Source organism: Lactuca sativa, unplaced genomic scaffold (assembly GCF_002870075.4).
Source record: "Lactuca sativa cultivar Salinas unplaced genomic scaffold, Lsat_Salinas_v11 Lsat_1_v11_unplaced_74, whole genome shotgun sequence".
In the NCBI taxonomy this organism is placed as follows: Eukaryota; Viridiplantae; Streptophyta; class Magnoliopsida; order Asterales; family Asteraceae; genus Lactuca; species Lactuca sativa.
Window position 1 is genome coordinate 1 of NW_026440257.1, and position 15,981 is coordinate 15,981.

General features: G+C 36.4%; 1 protein-coding gene across 1 annotated transcript; it reads right to left on the reverse strand.

Moving 5' to 3' along the window:
- Positions 1 to 4,255: 4,255 nt before the first annotated feature.
- On the reverse strand, positions 4,256 to 7,470 carry LOC128129563 (SEC12-like protein 1). Its single transcript, XM_052768025.1, has 10 exons — positions 7,083 to 7,470; positions 6,883 to 6,980; positions 6,011 to 6,143; positions 5,834 to 5,925; positions 5,606 to 5,705; positions 5,443 to 5,515; positions 5,242 to 5,362; positions 4,949 to 5,068; positions 4,732 to 4,802; positions 4,256 to 4,627 (listed from the first exon to the last, which is right to left on the reverse strand). Exons 1-10 carry the CDS (start codon positions 7,254 to 7,256, stop codon positions 4,434 to 4,436), a joined length of 1,176 nt encoding a protein of 391 aa, XP_052623985.1. The 5' UTR covers positions 7,257 to 7,470; the 3' UTR covers positions 4,256 to 4,433.
- Between the last annotated feature and the right edge of the window lie 8,511 nt (positions 7,471 to 15,981).

A 15,981-nucleotide genomic window follows, 5' to 3' on the forward strand; every position in this document is an offset into this window, starting at 1 on the left:
ATGCAAGTGAAAATGGAGTTATGTTTTGTAATTCATTATGAATGAGATTTTAAGCAAAGTGTTTTTAAGAATTAAACGATTAATTTTAAATGAAAAATTGTTTTGAAATTTTCGGTGTTACACTACAGTCCTCCGAAGTCTTGATATTAATGTTAAAGTTAAAGTTAATATATACATATCTCATTTGGATTGACTTGTTATTTTTTATTGGTTTGATTATTTGATTATTATTTTTAAATTTGATTTTTAATTTACTAAAGGTCGAAAGTTTTAACCCCATAATGAAGATGTTACAATTTTCTTCGCACCACAAAATTCAACAAACGGAAACTGAGGATGACACTTGATTTTTAGAGCTTTTGATTTTCTTCGGAGGTCTAGCATGTGTATATAATTTATAGAATAACTAACATACACACACAGTCTAAAGTGTGTGTGTGTGCACGCGCACACACCATAAAAGCTTCATTGAACAGACCGGATTGTTCGTGTAAAGAACTCGGTTGTAAGGGCATGGTGAAATTTAGGGTCTATAATGACTCCATAGCTTCCAGATCCAAGTTTTAAGGAGAAGGGAAAGAAGAAGATGGAGTTCAATGATGGTTAGTGGTATTGGGACCATCTTTATATAATATTAATGATTTAAAAAAAATTAAATGTCCTACAAGGATAAAGTAGTAATTTTAGATCAAATATTTAACAAAGTAAAGCCATAAGGACCAACCATGCAACATATTAAAACCATATATAGACAATCTTTATCAAGGACAAAAGTTAGGGGCCAAATCTATAACTTTTTGTAAACATAGGAACCGTTATGTAATTTTGTTTACATTATATATTTTTGTTTTTTAATATTTCTATGATTAATAATTAATTATATTTTTGTTAAATTATGAAACATATTTATAAATGAAATGTCAGTACAGTCGATATTTTATGTAAAAGCAATAAAATATAGTTTTTGGTGAGGAGTTGTCACACACAATCACATTTCATTTCATGTACAAATATACTTATAGTATTCATATCGCATTGAAATAGGTTATACTTATAGTAGATAAATTGTAATTTAAATATCATTAAAATGTTATAGGGACATGATTCGTAGGTAAAGTTTCAACTGAATGCCAACTCGAAAACCAATACCAATCTTTGCAATGTCATTACGTTTGAAATAGTCTGATCATAGACTTCGTTTCCTCATTCACTAAGGTAGTGTTTGTTTTTTGTCCGCAGATCTGCGTGACCTCTTCTGTCTGCGCTGCGCAGACCACGCGCAGACATTAGCCTTCGCAGACTGTTTGTTTTTTTGAAGACTGCAGACCTAAAAATGTCTGCGCGCCCTCTTCTTGGCGCAGACGTGGACCAGAGTCTTCTAACATCTTCAAACATCTTCTAGCCTAAAAAAACATATATATCTTTATTTTTTTCAAGTTTTTTTTTTTTATTTTTTTAAATTTATATTTTTTCCAACTTTATTAATGATGAACAATTTGAAAAAAAAATTACAAAACTTAAAAAAACGTTCGACGATACAAACATTATATTTTTGACAAATTTATAAATAAAAATTTATTATAATAATAGTCGTTGAAGTTGTTTATATAAATATGACAAAAAAATCATAATATATTCTTATATTTTTTTTGCCAAATTTTGTAAAACATTATTTAATACAATATCGTCAATTTCTCGAGAAAATATTTATGGTACTTTTTTAATGGATTTAATTGAAAAAATCAAAGTTTATTTGCATCCATTTATGTATCAAATTTTTTGATCACTAATTATAATGTTTACTTATAAGTTTGCAACCAAAGTTGTTGGTTTTTATAAAATATATACGTTAATTTATATCATTTTTATTTTTATTTTTTATACAATAATACATAAAGGTTGATATAGATTCGTTGATTATTTCTAACAAAGTCATAAAAATATTAAAAAATCACTTTGAAGTTTACAAAAATCAGTTTATTTTAATAGCCCGCAGATGTTAAAAAAACAAACAGTCTTCTTTTTTCAGACTGCAGACGTTTGGTCCACCTCTTCTACTGAAGAGGTCTACAGATGTGGTCCGCAGACTGCAGACATTTTGCTTCAGAAAAAACAAACAGCACCTAAATCAGTAAATCTTATATGATCAAAACCTAAAAAATAAATACATGTTCTATAAATATTACATCTCCTCATATTTAACCTGTCTCAACCAAAAAGTAAAACTTATCTTAACCCCTACACTAAATATAATTGTCTAGTCTCCAAAATATAATTTTCCATTCTCTCTATTTTCGGGTTAGGTAAAAAAAAAAAAAAAAAAATCGTTTGTAACTAGCACTTTGTATCAATTCAAATTGATTCAATGTTTTCCTTCATGATAAAATTGAGTTTTCTTTTTTTTAGGAAAAGGACAAGGAAGAAAGAAGTGCAGAGGGGCCTCATGAAATAGAGAGGTGTGAAGAGAAATGGGACATGTGTTGTGTGTGAGAGAGAGGTGGTGGGGTTGGGTGAAATTGGACTCTTCTTAAGTTTGAATATTTAAAAAACTAATACAAATAAATTAAAAGGATATATCATCATTTTAAGTTTGATAGGGAACAAATCTAAAAAAAGATACCCATTTTTTCGACGCAAGTTGAAGTTCTTTGGACCGTATCCAAAAAAAAAGGCGTAAATAATAATTAAAATAAAAAGAAAAGTAAAAAAATTAATGGCAATTTAGTCAATTTTGTAACGTTAGGAAGTAAAACCAAAATAAAATCTACCCAATAGTCAGAGTTAAAATTGAAAAAGAAAATGAGCTTTTATTAAAAAAATCACAACATAGACTAAAAATAAGATTTATATTTTTTTGTTTGAAAAATGAAAAAGGTTAAATGAAACTTTGAAAGCATGTTTGTCAAAACTGCGATCGTATACGATCCTAGGTATGAAAAACGATATGGATCGTAAAAAAATCGTATTTTGGTAGGATCGCAGATAGGATCGTAAGATCGTAGTTAGGATCGTAGGATCGAGATCCGATCCTACCTTCCCTTGACCAATCTATCATTTATCATTTTTTATTGTGACTTATGACTAATATTTTAAAGTTTTTATAATTTTTGAACGAAAAATTAAATGTTTGTAATATTTTTCATGATTAGTTATTATAAATTAAATTTATATTTTATTTTGTGGGATGTTAGGATCTCGATTTCGATCTTGCAAACCCAAAAACGATCATAGATAGGATCCCGATCTTAACAACCATGTTTGAAATATTTCCAAAAGGTTGGTATCATTGAAGAGTATACAAACCAAATTGATTTATAATACTATATCATTCCATTTTTTGAATAATAAAAACAAATTCTCCCCGATGGAATAAAAACAGTCTAGTAGAATCGAAATATTAAGGAAATGACATTGTCTGAGAAATGCTTCATTTTATATTTTTGCACATGTTTTTTTTTTTTTAAATGGAATAGATTGGCAAAATTTTGGGCCAATCTGAATTGGATTTGAACTATTGTCAACCAGTTTACCTGTCCCCATTAACCACTCGAACATCGATCCAACTTGCAAAACATTGGAGCCTTATAAGGTGTAAATGTAATAATTTGAAATTCTATGTTTAGTATATGTTTGATAAGTGTAGTTTTTATTTATAATTGTTCGACAAAAATAGTTGTACGTTGTATTTTTTTTATTTATTATTTATTATTATTATTATTATTTTGAAACGGCAAACTTACCTAATCTAATCTTAAACACCATATATATCTCATAATGAGACTTAAACCCATAAGCTCTCATTTGAGAGTTAATTCTTACCGTTAGGTCAAAGGCCCTTTGGTGTTATACCTTTTTTAAATGTATAAAGTTACATAATATCAAAAGTTAAAAGTTTCTAAAAGCTACAAGTTGTTGGTTTTAAATAAAAGTTAGAAGCTTGCACTGTTAAATAAAGTTTTTTCTATATTTTGATTTTTTTTTCTTTTGTTCTTATAAGCTAAAAGCTCGATGCCCAACACACACCAAACAGCAAACTCAAACACCACCTAATCTACTCTAAATAATAATATAGACCTTCCTCCAAAGAAGACTTGAATCTTCAATCTGCTGGTTTTACGACACGTTTCCAGCAACTACAAATACCAGCCTTTAGCCTCCATTTTTAGACATCATTAGTGGAATAGTTATAATTAGGTTTAGATATACATGACCCGGTTGCTTAAATCAACTGGATGGTAAAAGGATCCGAAACAAATTTAGAGGAAAAAAGAATTAATATTACAAACAAGACAGAACATAAATAATTGTAGGGTGTCATCTCTATTACAAATTGCAAGTAAGAAGAACCAAATTTTTAGTTGTCAACATCCGGTTGAAAATTAGCTCCGTGATCTCTACAAATCATTTTATGAGAGAGAGCAAGTGATGTATGTTTACATGTCCACGGGGCCCCACATGTTTTTATCATCAGATTGATGGTCTCCTACGTAAGAACCAAGTTTAGGTCGTGCAGGTTGGTCTTTCGCCATTGGTAAATTCCAAAATAAATCAGAATTCTCAAAGAATATGTAGAACAACACCGCAGATGCCAAAAAAAGTCCTATAAGCAACATATATAGTTGCCATTCTGTACCACACATCAAAGATTAATGTTAGTTATACCCAACCCATAACACAGCCAATTCATTACAGGTGTGTGTGTGTGTGTGTGTGTGAGAGAGAGAGAGAGACCTTTCCAATCTGCAGGAACGTTTAACTTGGTCACCATAGCTCCCCATTCATTAGAGGTGGAAAGAACAACCCTGCAGAAGGAATTCGATACCATTCTTTTTATTAAAAGACAAAAATACCCTCATTGTGTAATTCGGTTTTGTGACAGATTCCGATTCCAATTCCAATGATAGATTCCATTCCTTGAAAAAAATTATGCAAATCAAACAGCACATACCTTTCACTGGGACAGAAATCCAGGGAGGAGACGGGATAGCCCAAGTGAAGCCTCTTACTCCAGTGACAAACTTCCATCTTCTTCACTGATACTACACATACATCACCATCTTTACTTCCCCTGTAATGTAACATTATTGGACTTAACTTACAATGACAAAGAACCTAATCTAAACCTTCAGATATTTAAATGCTTACAAAAATATATATCACTATTTTAACAGCAGAGTTTTCGTAATCATCTTTGATTCATTAATTATTGAAAAAAAAAAAAAAAAAAGGCGTAACACTTACTGGGCTAAATATTTGCCATCCAAGCTGATGGACATTACACAAGCAGGCTTTCTAAGAAGCCTTTTGAACCCAATTTTGTCCCATGTAGAAATATCCCAGACAACTGTGATTGATCTATTTCCTGCGTGTATAATATAACATCCATATTAGCAAAAAAAATGGGATCAAAATATCCTTTATACAAAGGAATAAAAAAAATACCTTTTTGGACAGTGCAAAACAAAAACGGTTTTGTTCCATCCTTAGAAAATCGACATAGTTCAATTTTCTCATCCTGCAATGAATAAAAAAAAAAAAAACAACACATAATTATGACAAAGAAACCAACAGTACCACATTTTTTGTAATATTAATTAGATCTTACTGAAGTTCGAGTCAAAGAGTTGACTGGAACACCATCATTCGCATTCCAAATCCGAGCGGACCCATCCGTGGATGTTGAAGCTAAGAACTCTGAGTCTAGGCTGAGAGTACAACAATCAGAAAGCCAAATTTTGTAGAAAAAAATTATAGTATATTAAATTTTAGTTTTACAATTCGTTTACATATAATTATGAATAATGATGATGAAAGTTAAAAAAAATCTACAGACCTGAAATCCATATCGTTGAATCCCTGGTGAGCTTTTGGTTGATCTACTATGACACGCATGCTTGGCCACTCATATATTCTTAGATGCCCATCCTTCAATTAATTGGCCGATATAATATATATAAGCCTGTGACCAAATTTATAAATTATAACATAACAAAGTTTTTAATATTCTTACCACACCTCCAGCAGCAAATCTAGATCCATCCGTACTAAATGCTAGGCACTTCTGTGGGCCCACATTTTGGAGGGGTTTTAGCTCTTTCGCCAACAACTTCAAATTTTTCTCTTGATCATGCAATTCAAACACCCTGCACATAATATAAAAGGCCATCAATATAAGTTATACATGCATCTCTAAAGTCAACTCCCTTTCACAAATCCCAAAAGGCATTTCTTATCTGATAAATGTATCTAAAGTAGTAGATCGTGGGTTCATAAGTAGTTGCAATTTTTCAACAAATTGTTCTAAGAGGATGTTTGGTAAGTAACTTGGGTAATGATAAGTTTATTACAATCATCACTACTCAAAGATCCACAACAACCCTAATGGCAGATAATATAGAAATTTTGAATATACATAGAAAACTACAAAAGAAAAAAGAAAGGACAAAACCAGATATACCCAAGAAGAAGAAAAGAAAATAATCAAATAGGCATTTTTTGTTGGTGATATTAGTGTCACCGGTCATTTTATGTGATTGAAATTAATTACAGTGCCAAATGGGAATTTAAATTGTGATCTAACACAAGTTAGGTGGTGCAAAAATACACACTTGTATATAATACAAGTTCCTCATGGATTATGAGGTATTGAATTTCATAACCCAGGCATAGGCATAGGGGACAAATATCAATAAGGAAAATGACCTCCAGATTCTTGAGTACCATATTCTATTTTCCTACCCTATTTGAGTAAACACAATTTGCTATCATATCATAAAATTACAGTTACATTGCATTCAATTGTTTTCTTTTTCTTGAACGGGAACTATAATAAATTCTTACTAGAGAAAGACATTAAGCATTTTTGAGTTTGAGTAAATCTACCTGCAGCCGCCCTTGGTAGTAGAGCAGATAATATCATCACCGCTTGGATGCACTGCTAGGCTTACTGGATCACATCCGTCTTCAAACTCGAATGTGGCCTGTTATTCCAAACAAAAACAAGAAAACGCACTTAATCAAACAAGTCAACGTATACGAGTGTCTACTGTAAATTCATACAGAGAGAGAGCAAGGGGAGAGACCGAAGGAGATGACGAGAGAGATGTGGTGAGACGGTCGAAAGTGAAAATTTGAAAAGAGGCAGGGAAATTTCCGTGCTTCGACTTCCCTAAGGCAACTAGATGCGCTTCCTCCGGCCGCCTGATCCATGACGCACAAGTCACCGTTCCTTGCTCCGCTGCGACGCCGCCTTCCATTTTTTTTTGCAGAATGATGGAGGGTTTTGGGGGAAGTTCAACGAGTTTTAATTACTTTTTTTTTGTTCGTTGTACTTAAGTAGTAGATGAGAATCAAAGGTCAACTGTATAAAACAGATCATGAACGCGGGTCAACTGTTAGGGTATCGGATCGAACCGAATATCCGGTCCGAATTATACCGCGAGGCGACATTGTGAATGCGTGGGCCGGCGCTTTATCGTTGATAACTACGTAGAAGCGTGGGACCCTCCAGTTTCTTATCATTATAATACGCTTAAAATATCGTTAAATACTACTTTTGTGAACGGTCTTAGATTAAATTGTTTCTTTTTTTTCCTTAAGGCTTTATATTACTATCCAGGTCTTACGACCAAATGTCATGGGCCGGCCATGGTCTAACATCCAAGTGTTATGGGCTATCCAAATGATTTTATAATCTTTAAACGGATATATATGAGTTGTAGTTTACAAATTGGTTGTGCATTGATGATATGAAAACGCATCAGTAACTTGATGTTATAAAACGTATTGATGTGTATAATTTGATGAGTAAATAGTGCAAGCATATAAATGAGTAAATAGTACAAGCATATAAGTCAATCCTTTTGTCTTAACGAGAAAAACGATATCTTCACGCTCCTCAGTCATTTGGTGTTGACTTACAGTGTCAGGCTCGACCAGAAATTGATTGATGTGTTCGATTTAAAGTTTCATGTCATTACAAATCAGAAACCGGAAAACAAAGTATTGGACAATGAGATTGATTTTGTTCCATGTCTCATGTCTGAATGATATCTTGCGGAAAGGATGATTATATAATCACTTATCTTAATACATGTAACTGAGTGGGTCAGAGTTCGACAACAGCTTTTGGTGGCTACAATTTGCTGATCAATTTGGAAGATTATACTAGCAGTTATAGTTATTGGATTTATCCATGTGGGAGACTGTTGGATTATGTGTCTAAGCTCATAACTATAATTGGTATAAACTTGAATTGATAGTAGCACATTTCTTTTGGATTTCCCTCAAAGCTAACAATTGGATAGGATTATTTTAGAGAGAAAAAAAAATAATTTATTATTTGATTAATAAATTTGAATGTATAGTTTGTTAATATGTTATGAGAATAATATATTAATTAGAAATTATGATATTTGATTAATAATTGATCATAAATTAATTGGAACTAATTTTGGGTTTAATTGGATTAATCTACAGTGTACGGGCTCTTTGGCAATTTAATTAAGGAAAAGGCTCTAGAACCTCCTTATGAGAGGTTGGAAAAAATCTTCTAGGAAGGGCCTAAAAATTCCGTCTAAAGACTCTTGGATGGAGAGATGTGGGCTGCTTGGTCATTGCGACAATCGTCAATTTTGGTTAAACAAAGTCAACAAAAGTTAACAATGTCAACTCAACTCGTATTTGAATTTTAGGATAAACTATTAGCAAGTTATAAGACAGAGTACCTCTCTTGTTACCAAGTATTGAATATAAAGCCTAATTGGGGTTATTAGCGTAAAAATTCGATAATTCAATTATATATTATTAGGTATAAATAATATTCATAACACAATGTAGTTGAGTTCATAAACTTTATACTACATGATAAATTCATAACAAATGTTGCATGTTCAGATTTTTGGTAAATTTGTCACCAAATACGACAAATTCTTTACCTGGCTTAAACACTCAAACTTTAACGAAAAGGATTTGGAATAATCCTAACTTTCGTGTAATTTATTATTATGTTTGAGGATTTGGAAGGTCCTCAGCAAGTTAGTCCAAGAAATGTCCCAATAAGAACCCAAATCCAATTAGGGTTACTTTCGAATTGCCTGTTATTAAATTATGTAAATTTTCTTATACACTAATTTTTTAATTTCACTCTCAGTCGCTACCATCATATAGACATGTATATACATATGGCATAAACACCTAGGTGGGGAAACCATGCGAGATGTTTCTTATTATTTAAAGGCTGCATTTTCTTTATTATTGTTATTTTTTAATTTTTGTTTCGACCGTACATACTTTTCTTTTCTGCATTGTGTACTTGATCTCTTCTTTAACATAGAATCCTCCTTGACATCTTTTATCTTTTTGCAGCTTTGTGTACCATTTGTCGTTGACCATCTTGCATTGTTTACCACTTCTTTATTTTCTTTGACATAGACCTCAAGTAATTTCGGTTAAACACCGATCGAATCCCACACGCAAAACGAATATGCAAATACTTATATGGATTACTGCCCTTGTTACTTTTCAAATTGTTTTATAAGTACTTGTTAGTCTAAAAAGAATAGATATGTTGTATTCGAATAGTCAGACGTATTTTGTTCGTTTTAACAAAAGAATACAGCTTTTGTTAATATAAATGCCATTATAATGTTGTATTTTGTTAAATATTTGAATCTTTTGGAAAACTTTATAAGCTATTTTATGATGCATTTAATTACCATTGCTTTTATGATAGGGAGAGAAAACTCTCGAATGCCAAAAGAGGCAGAGAGAAAAACAATAAATAGAATGAAATGTTACACATAGAACCCTATACAAAGAAACTATGACAAAAAAAACATTAAGTACAAGTATTACGACTAATAGCCCCCGTCAAGCTGAACGGTGGGGGGCCTATAGTGAGCAAGTCTCTGAAGAATTCAAACTGGTGATGCGGTAGACTCTTCGTGAAAATGTCAGCCACCTGAAGCTTGGTAGAAACGAACTTGGTGTGAAGCTTGCCGGAAGAAACAAGTTCTCGAATAAAATGGTAGTCAAGCTCAATATGCTTGGCACGCTTATGAGAAATAGGGTTCTGTGTGAGAAATATGGCACTCTTGTTGTCGCAGAGCAAGGTGGGGCGAGCATCCGGGAGAGCATGAAGTTCTCGGAGCAAGTGAGTAATCCAGATTATCTCGGCAGCAGTATTGGCCATAGCCCGATACTCGGATTCACAACTGGAGCGGGAGATGGTAGGTTGCTTTTTAGCACTCCAGGAAACAAGATTCCCGTCTAAGAAGATGGAGTAACCATAGGTAGAGCGTCGTGTCTCAAGGCAACGAGCCCAGTCGGTATTGGAGTACTCGAGCAGAGTGGATGAGGGCGTCCGATGAGAGAACGTAAGGCCATAAGACACGGTGCCTTTGATATACCGGAGAATCCGTTTCACACTTTGAAAGTGAGAAACAGTCGGTGCTTGTAGAAACTGACTCACTTGATTCACGGCATACGAAATATCAGGACGGGTAATGGTCAAATATTGAAGAGCACCGACAAGAGACCGATAGTGAGTAGGATCAGCGTACAGATCACCAGTGGTCACAAATGTTGCATTAGCGGCTAGAGGAGTCGACACCGGTTTGGCATCTAGCATGTTTGCCCTCTGGAGTATGTCATGAGCGTATTTGGACTGACCAAGAAACAAACCATCAGATGTATATGTCACTTCTAGGCCAAGAAAATAGTTTAGGCGGCCAAGATCCTTTATTGCAAATTCAAGATGCAATTTTTTGATAAACTAGCGAATCACGGAGTCCTGATTGCCGGTAAGAATTAGATCGTCAACATATACAAGTAAGTACATAATGCATGTGTCTCGTTTAAAAACAAACAAAGATGGGTCAGCCCGACTACACTCAAAACCATTCGCAAGCAGGAAGGTGTTGAGACAATGAAACCATGCCCGTGGGGATTGTTTGAGGCCGTAAAGGGCCTTATTAAGGCGGCAAACATGATCCGGAAACTGGGTACTATGGAAACCTGGTGGTTGCTCCATGTAAACAAGCTCACTTAAGGACCCATTGAGAAACGCATTGTTGACGTCTAACTGGTGGAGAGCCCACTTGTTTGCCACAGCCAAAGATAAGACGACACATACCGTGGAAGCCTTGACCACAGGGCTGAACGTATGGGAGTAGTCCAAACCCGGAATTTGGCTGAACCCTTGAGCAACAAGACGGGCTTTGTAACGATCAACTGAGCCATCAGTGAGATATTTCGTTCAGAACACCCATTTGCAGCCGACAACATTATGATTGGAAGGTCGAGGGACCAACGTAAAGGTGTTGTTTTTCCGAAGAGCATCCAACTCACGTTCCATGGCTTGGACCCAATGAGGAGATCGAGCAGCAACTTTGTACCCTTTTGGATCAGTAGAAGTGTGAAGCTTTGCAATAAGCCCATGAGAGATGGAGCTAGCCATATCCGCTCGATGTTTTGGTTTGAAAATACCGGCCTTGGCTCTAGTAATCATTTGGTAACTCGAGATCGGTATAGGTACCGAAGAACCAGATGGCGGAACCGGTGAAGTCGAAGTAGGTGATGTTGTCAGTGGGGAATCTGAAAAGGAATCATCACCAGAGTCAGAAGGAGCTCCACCTGGATATGTCAGGGCATCACTTGTATCAGAAACAGTGTCACTAGAGTCGGAGGAAGAGCCCGTGGCATCATTGGTGGGATCAGGCTCAATGGTAGCGGAAGATGGGACAGGATCAACACAAATATTGCATGGCATTGGAGATGGTGTTGGATTAGAGGAAGGAGTCGGCGAGACCGGAGCAGGTAGCATGGCATCGGAAAATTTTGTGAGAGCAAGCAAATGTGCTGGAGTAGCCTTGGAATCATCAAGGAGTGGAAAACATTGTTCATCAAACTTAGCATGTCTGGTTATGTAAATACGAGATGTTGATGGTTCAAGGCATTGAAAACCCTTGTATTGTGAGCAATAACCAAGAAAAATGCAGGGAAGGCTGCGAGGGGATAGTTTGTGATCCGCATAATCCCGTAAATATGGGTAAACCCGACACCCGAAAGGGCGAAAATGAGCATATGTGGGCGGTGTGTTGTAGAGCAACTCAAATGGAGATTTACATTGCAAGACAAATAAGGGGAGGCGATTTATGATATACACCGCTGAGCTGAACGCATGAACCCAATAATCAGGGGAAACACGGCCATGAAACATCATTGCGAGACCGGTCTCGACAATATGTCGATGCTTGCGCTCCACCCGACCATTTTGGGCAGGGGTATAAGGACATGATATGCGATGGAACGTGCCATTAATATCAAGTAAGGACCGTACTTTGTGATTTAGAAACTCCGTGCCACCATCACTTTGAAAAATCTTCACCTTGGCATTAAATTGAGTTTGTACATATTTGAGAAACACATCCAATACATCAACAAAACCGGACTTAGTTTTGAGTGGGTAAAACCACGTAAAGCGAGAAAAATCATCCACAAATGACACATAATAGCGATAAGAATCAATAGAACATACGGGGGAGGGACCCCAAAGATCACAATGAATAAGATCCAAAACATTCATAGCACGTTTATCATTGTTTACAAAAGGTAGCCGATGTGCCTTTGCCATTTGACAAGAGAACATATGGACGGGTTAGGTAAAATGGAGGAAACCAACAACTGGCCCTGTTTATTTAAAAGTGAAATAGTGTCATAAGAGACATGCCCTAAACGAGCATGCCATAAATCAAAAGAAGCTTTCAACGCAGCTTTGGTGGATGCAAAAAGGGCTTGAGGACCGGTGGAAAGCACATAAAGACCTTGACTACATGGCCCCTGAGCTAGAACCCGTTTCGTCTTTCGATCCTGAATGTAAAAATGCGGGTGAGAAAATAAAACATCCAGGCAATTATCATGGGTTAATCTGCTAACAGATAAGAGGTTTTTAGTAAGTCGCGGAACGACTAACACATCCTGAAGGTAGATATCTCCTTTGAAAAAGACGTGTCCTGTATGAGAAATTGGAAGAGCAGTACCGTTTCCAAAGAAAACCTTGCTGTTTCCGGGGAAAGGAGCCGAATTTGTAACGGATGCAGTGGTGGAGGACATATGATCGGTTGCACCCGAATTGACATACCAATCCGGACCAGATGAAGTCACGTGGCAGTGGGCATGAAAGGCCCAAGCAAGATCAGCGTCCGGTCCAGGGGAAGGAGAATCCGGAGTGAGCGAAGCATACGGCACAAGTTGCGGACACACATTACAAAATGGCCATTTGTGCGACAAAGTTGGCAGTGCGGAAGACGACGCCCACGACCTCGACCCCCATGAAAATTCCGACCACCGCGACCCTGATTTGGTTGAGATTTGGTCGAATGAGCAGTGAACGCCACTGGATGAGTGACAGACCCATGGATGGATTGCATAAATAATTCGTGACCCTCGGCCCGAGCAAGAAGGTCGCGAAACATCACAGTAGAACGAGATGCTCGAATGGCGGTGGAGAATGTCTCCAACGGAGCACCAAGACCACACAAAAACCAATGGACTTTATCAGAATCGGCAACAGGGTGTCCAATGGCCGACAATTGGTCACAAATAGTGCGAAATTTTCGCCCAAAATCGGAGACAGAGGAAGAGCCTTTTGACACCTGGCGGAGTTGATCTCGAAGGTTTTGAACTCTTTTGACAGAGGAGTTGCTATAGGCGGCTTCTAGGGCATCCCAGATTTCCTTAGCGGTAGAGAGACCAACAATTTCTGAAAAAGCCTCTTCAGAGAGAGAGAAGCTTGAAGAAGTATGACTGCCCTTTGATCGGCAGATTGCCACTCTGTTAATTCAGGATTTGGAACAGAGGTCCCTTCCTTGACAATCATGGAAGGCGGCTTAGCGGAGGAGCCATCAACGAGAGGCAAGAAATTCCGATATTGGAGAAGTGGCAGAAGTTGATTTCTCCAAATGAGGTAATTGGAGGAGGTAAGCCGGTTGGAGATTAGGTGGAGAATAGTGTTCATTGAGAGGAGAGAATCAGAAGAAGATGATCCGGCCATGGAGGAGGAGAAGAGTTTTTAGAGAGAAAAGGGAGAGGATCGGATCAGGCGCTCTGATACCAAGAGAGAAAACTCTCGAATGCCAAAAGAGGCAGAGAAAAAAACAATAAATAGAATGAAATGTTACACATAGAACCCTATACAAAGAAACTATGACAAAAAAAAACATTAAGTACAAGTATTACGACTAATATATACACTTGTAAGTATTTTAGGAAACACAAAAGCACGCTGTAAATAAATTGTAGTTTTGAACACGAAGGAGCTGCTCTTGATGTGAGACCATGAGCAAAAGAAAGAAGAAAAGGGCTATTATCCTATGTTTTTTTTCGCCCTGCTATGATGATGTGCACCTTGCTTGCTGAGCTACATACCGGAAAAAGAGAAGGATATTTCTGTTACTTTGAGAGATTAATCGTTGGTTTGACGGACAAGCTACGTGGGAAATACGAGATCTAGGCAAGTCACTACATGTTTGCCTTGCTTCAAAGCCGATCCACACACACTCCAACTGCCTCTTTTTGAACTATTCAAGCATGCATTGAACACAGACTGAGACGTGCCCACCCCTTCGACATCAATTGCTACACTTGACGTCGGATCTCCTCATTTCCAAGCCTAACACTACTCACTCATCTCGTAAGCTTTCTTGGAGTCATAGTGGCAAGGGTTGTGAAATCTACCAAGTCTGTTGAGAAGTTTGGTTCAAATCCAATATAGGTATGCAATCTTAGTCAAATGATAGGCAATATGGAAAGAAATCAGACTATTTGCTATATTCTAAAAAAATTGTAAGCGCTTATCAATATTACTGGTTTTATTAATTCACCAAGTACTTTAGCTACTAGGCGATACACAATTCCTAATTATCCAGTATCTCCAGGAAGCATCAGACTAAATATTTGATGTGTAGCGACAAATAGAGACCAAATTATTTTGTCAGTGATTCTAATTTTCATTCAGTCTGATTATGTGATATCAGTGTCTGAAGTTGAACATGCCCCTCCATATATATAGTTTCGAGGTCAATTCCTCTTCCTAATTTATTTTTACCAGTTGAGACAAAAAGACTAGCAAGCCAATTATAGTCTTAAGGGTTAGTGTTCAAATTCTCTTCTCACTGAATCCAGTTGGAAATGTAGTTCTCTTTGTTATTATGCTAAGAGAATGAGTTCTTTAATAACTCTATCAAAAATTAGGGTGCAGGCAATTTTACTCTCTTCTCCTCGAGGAGAGGCAATCTTTCACGAGAGAGGGACGATCGAATGAGAGATTGGGAAAAATGGTAAGCCTTCTGATCGGTCATTTCTGGGCCTTGTTAGCGAGCCATCATTCTTCCCTAAGCTGCTAGAATCTGATCGAAGCGAGCAAGACATAAGGAATTATTGCTCATAGATGTGAATTGAGAAAGAAAACCTTAATTCATTTTTATCTCCTTGAGCAAGACCAATTACAATTCGACGTCTTAACCTGACTTCCTAAGCTCAGTTGATTGTTGAAGCAGTAGCTCTAGATCAAGAGCAGGATGCTTATCATGGGTATTCTACAAAAGAGAAAGGCTTTTTATAGAAATACATATAGGAGAATGGAAGACCAATGAGAGCCAACACATATCGTACAAAGAGCTTGCCATTGACTTAATCAAGCGCTTTAAGGAGATTACATTCACCCATGTTTCGAGAATAGAAAATTGCTTGGCTGACTTGCCAACCCTTATGAAATCCATACGTAGCCGCTCTAGTACACATGCTAGTATATTGAAGCACAAAGCCGCTTGTCATCGACATATGAGCCACATAGATCCCTTTCACCGAATGGAACTCATTTCTCTTCTTACATGAAGACTATAGGGAGTTGGAACATAATTGACTATTATCGGTCAAGACGAGGAAGATTCTGAGGAGTACTCTGCGTTGATACCACTGCTT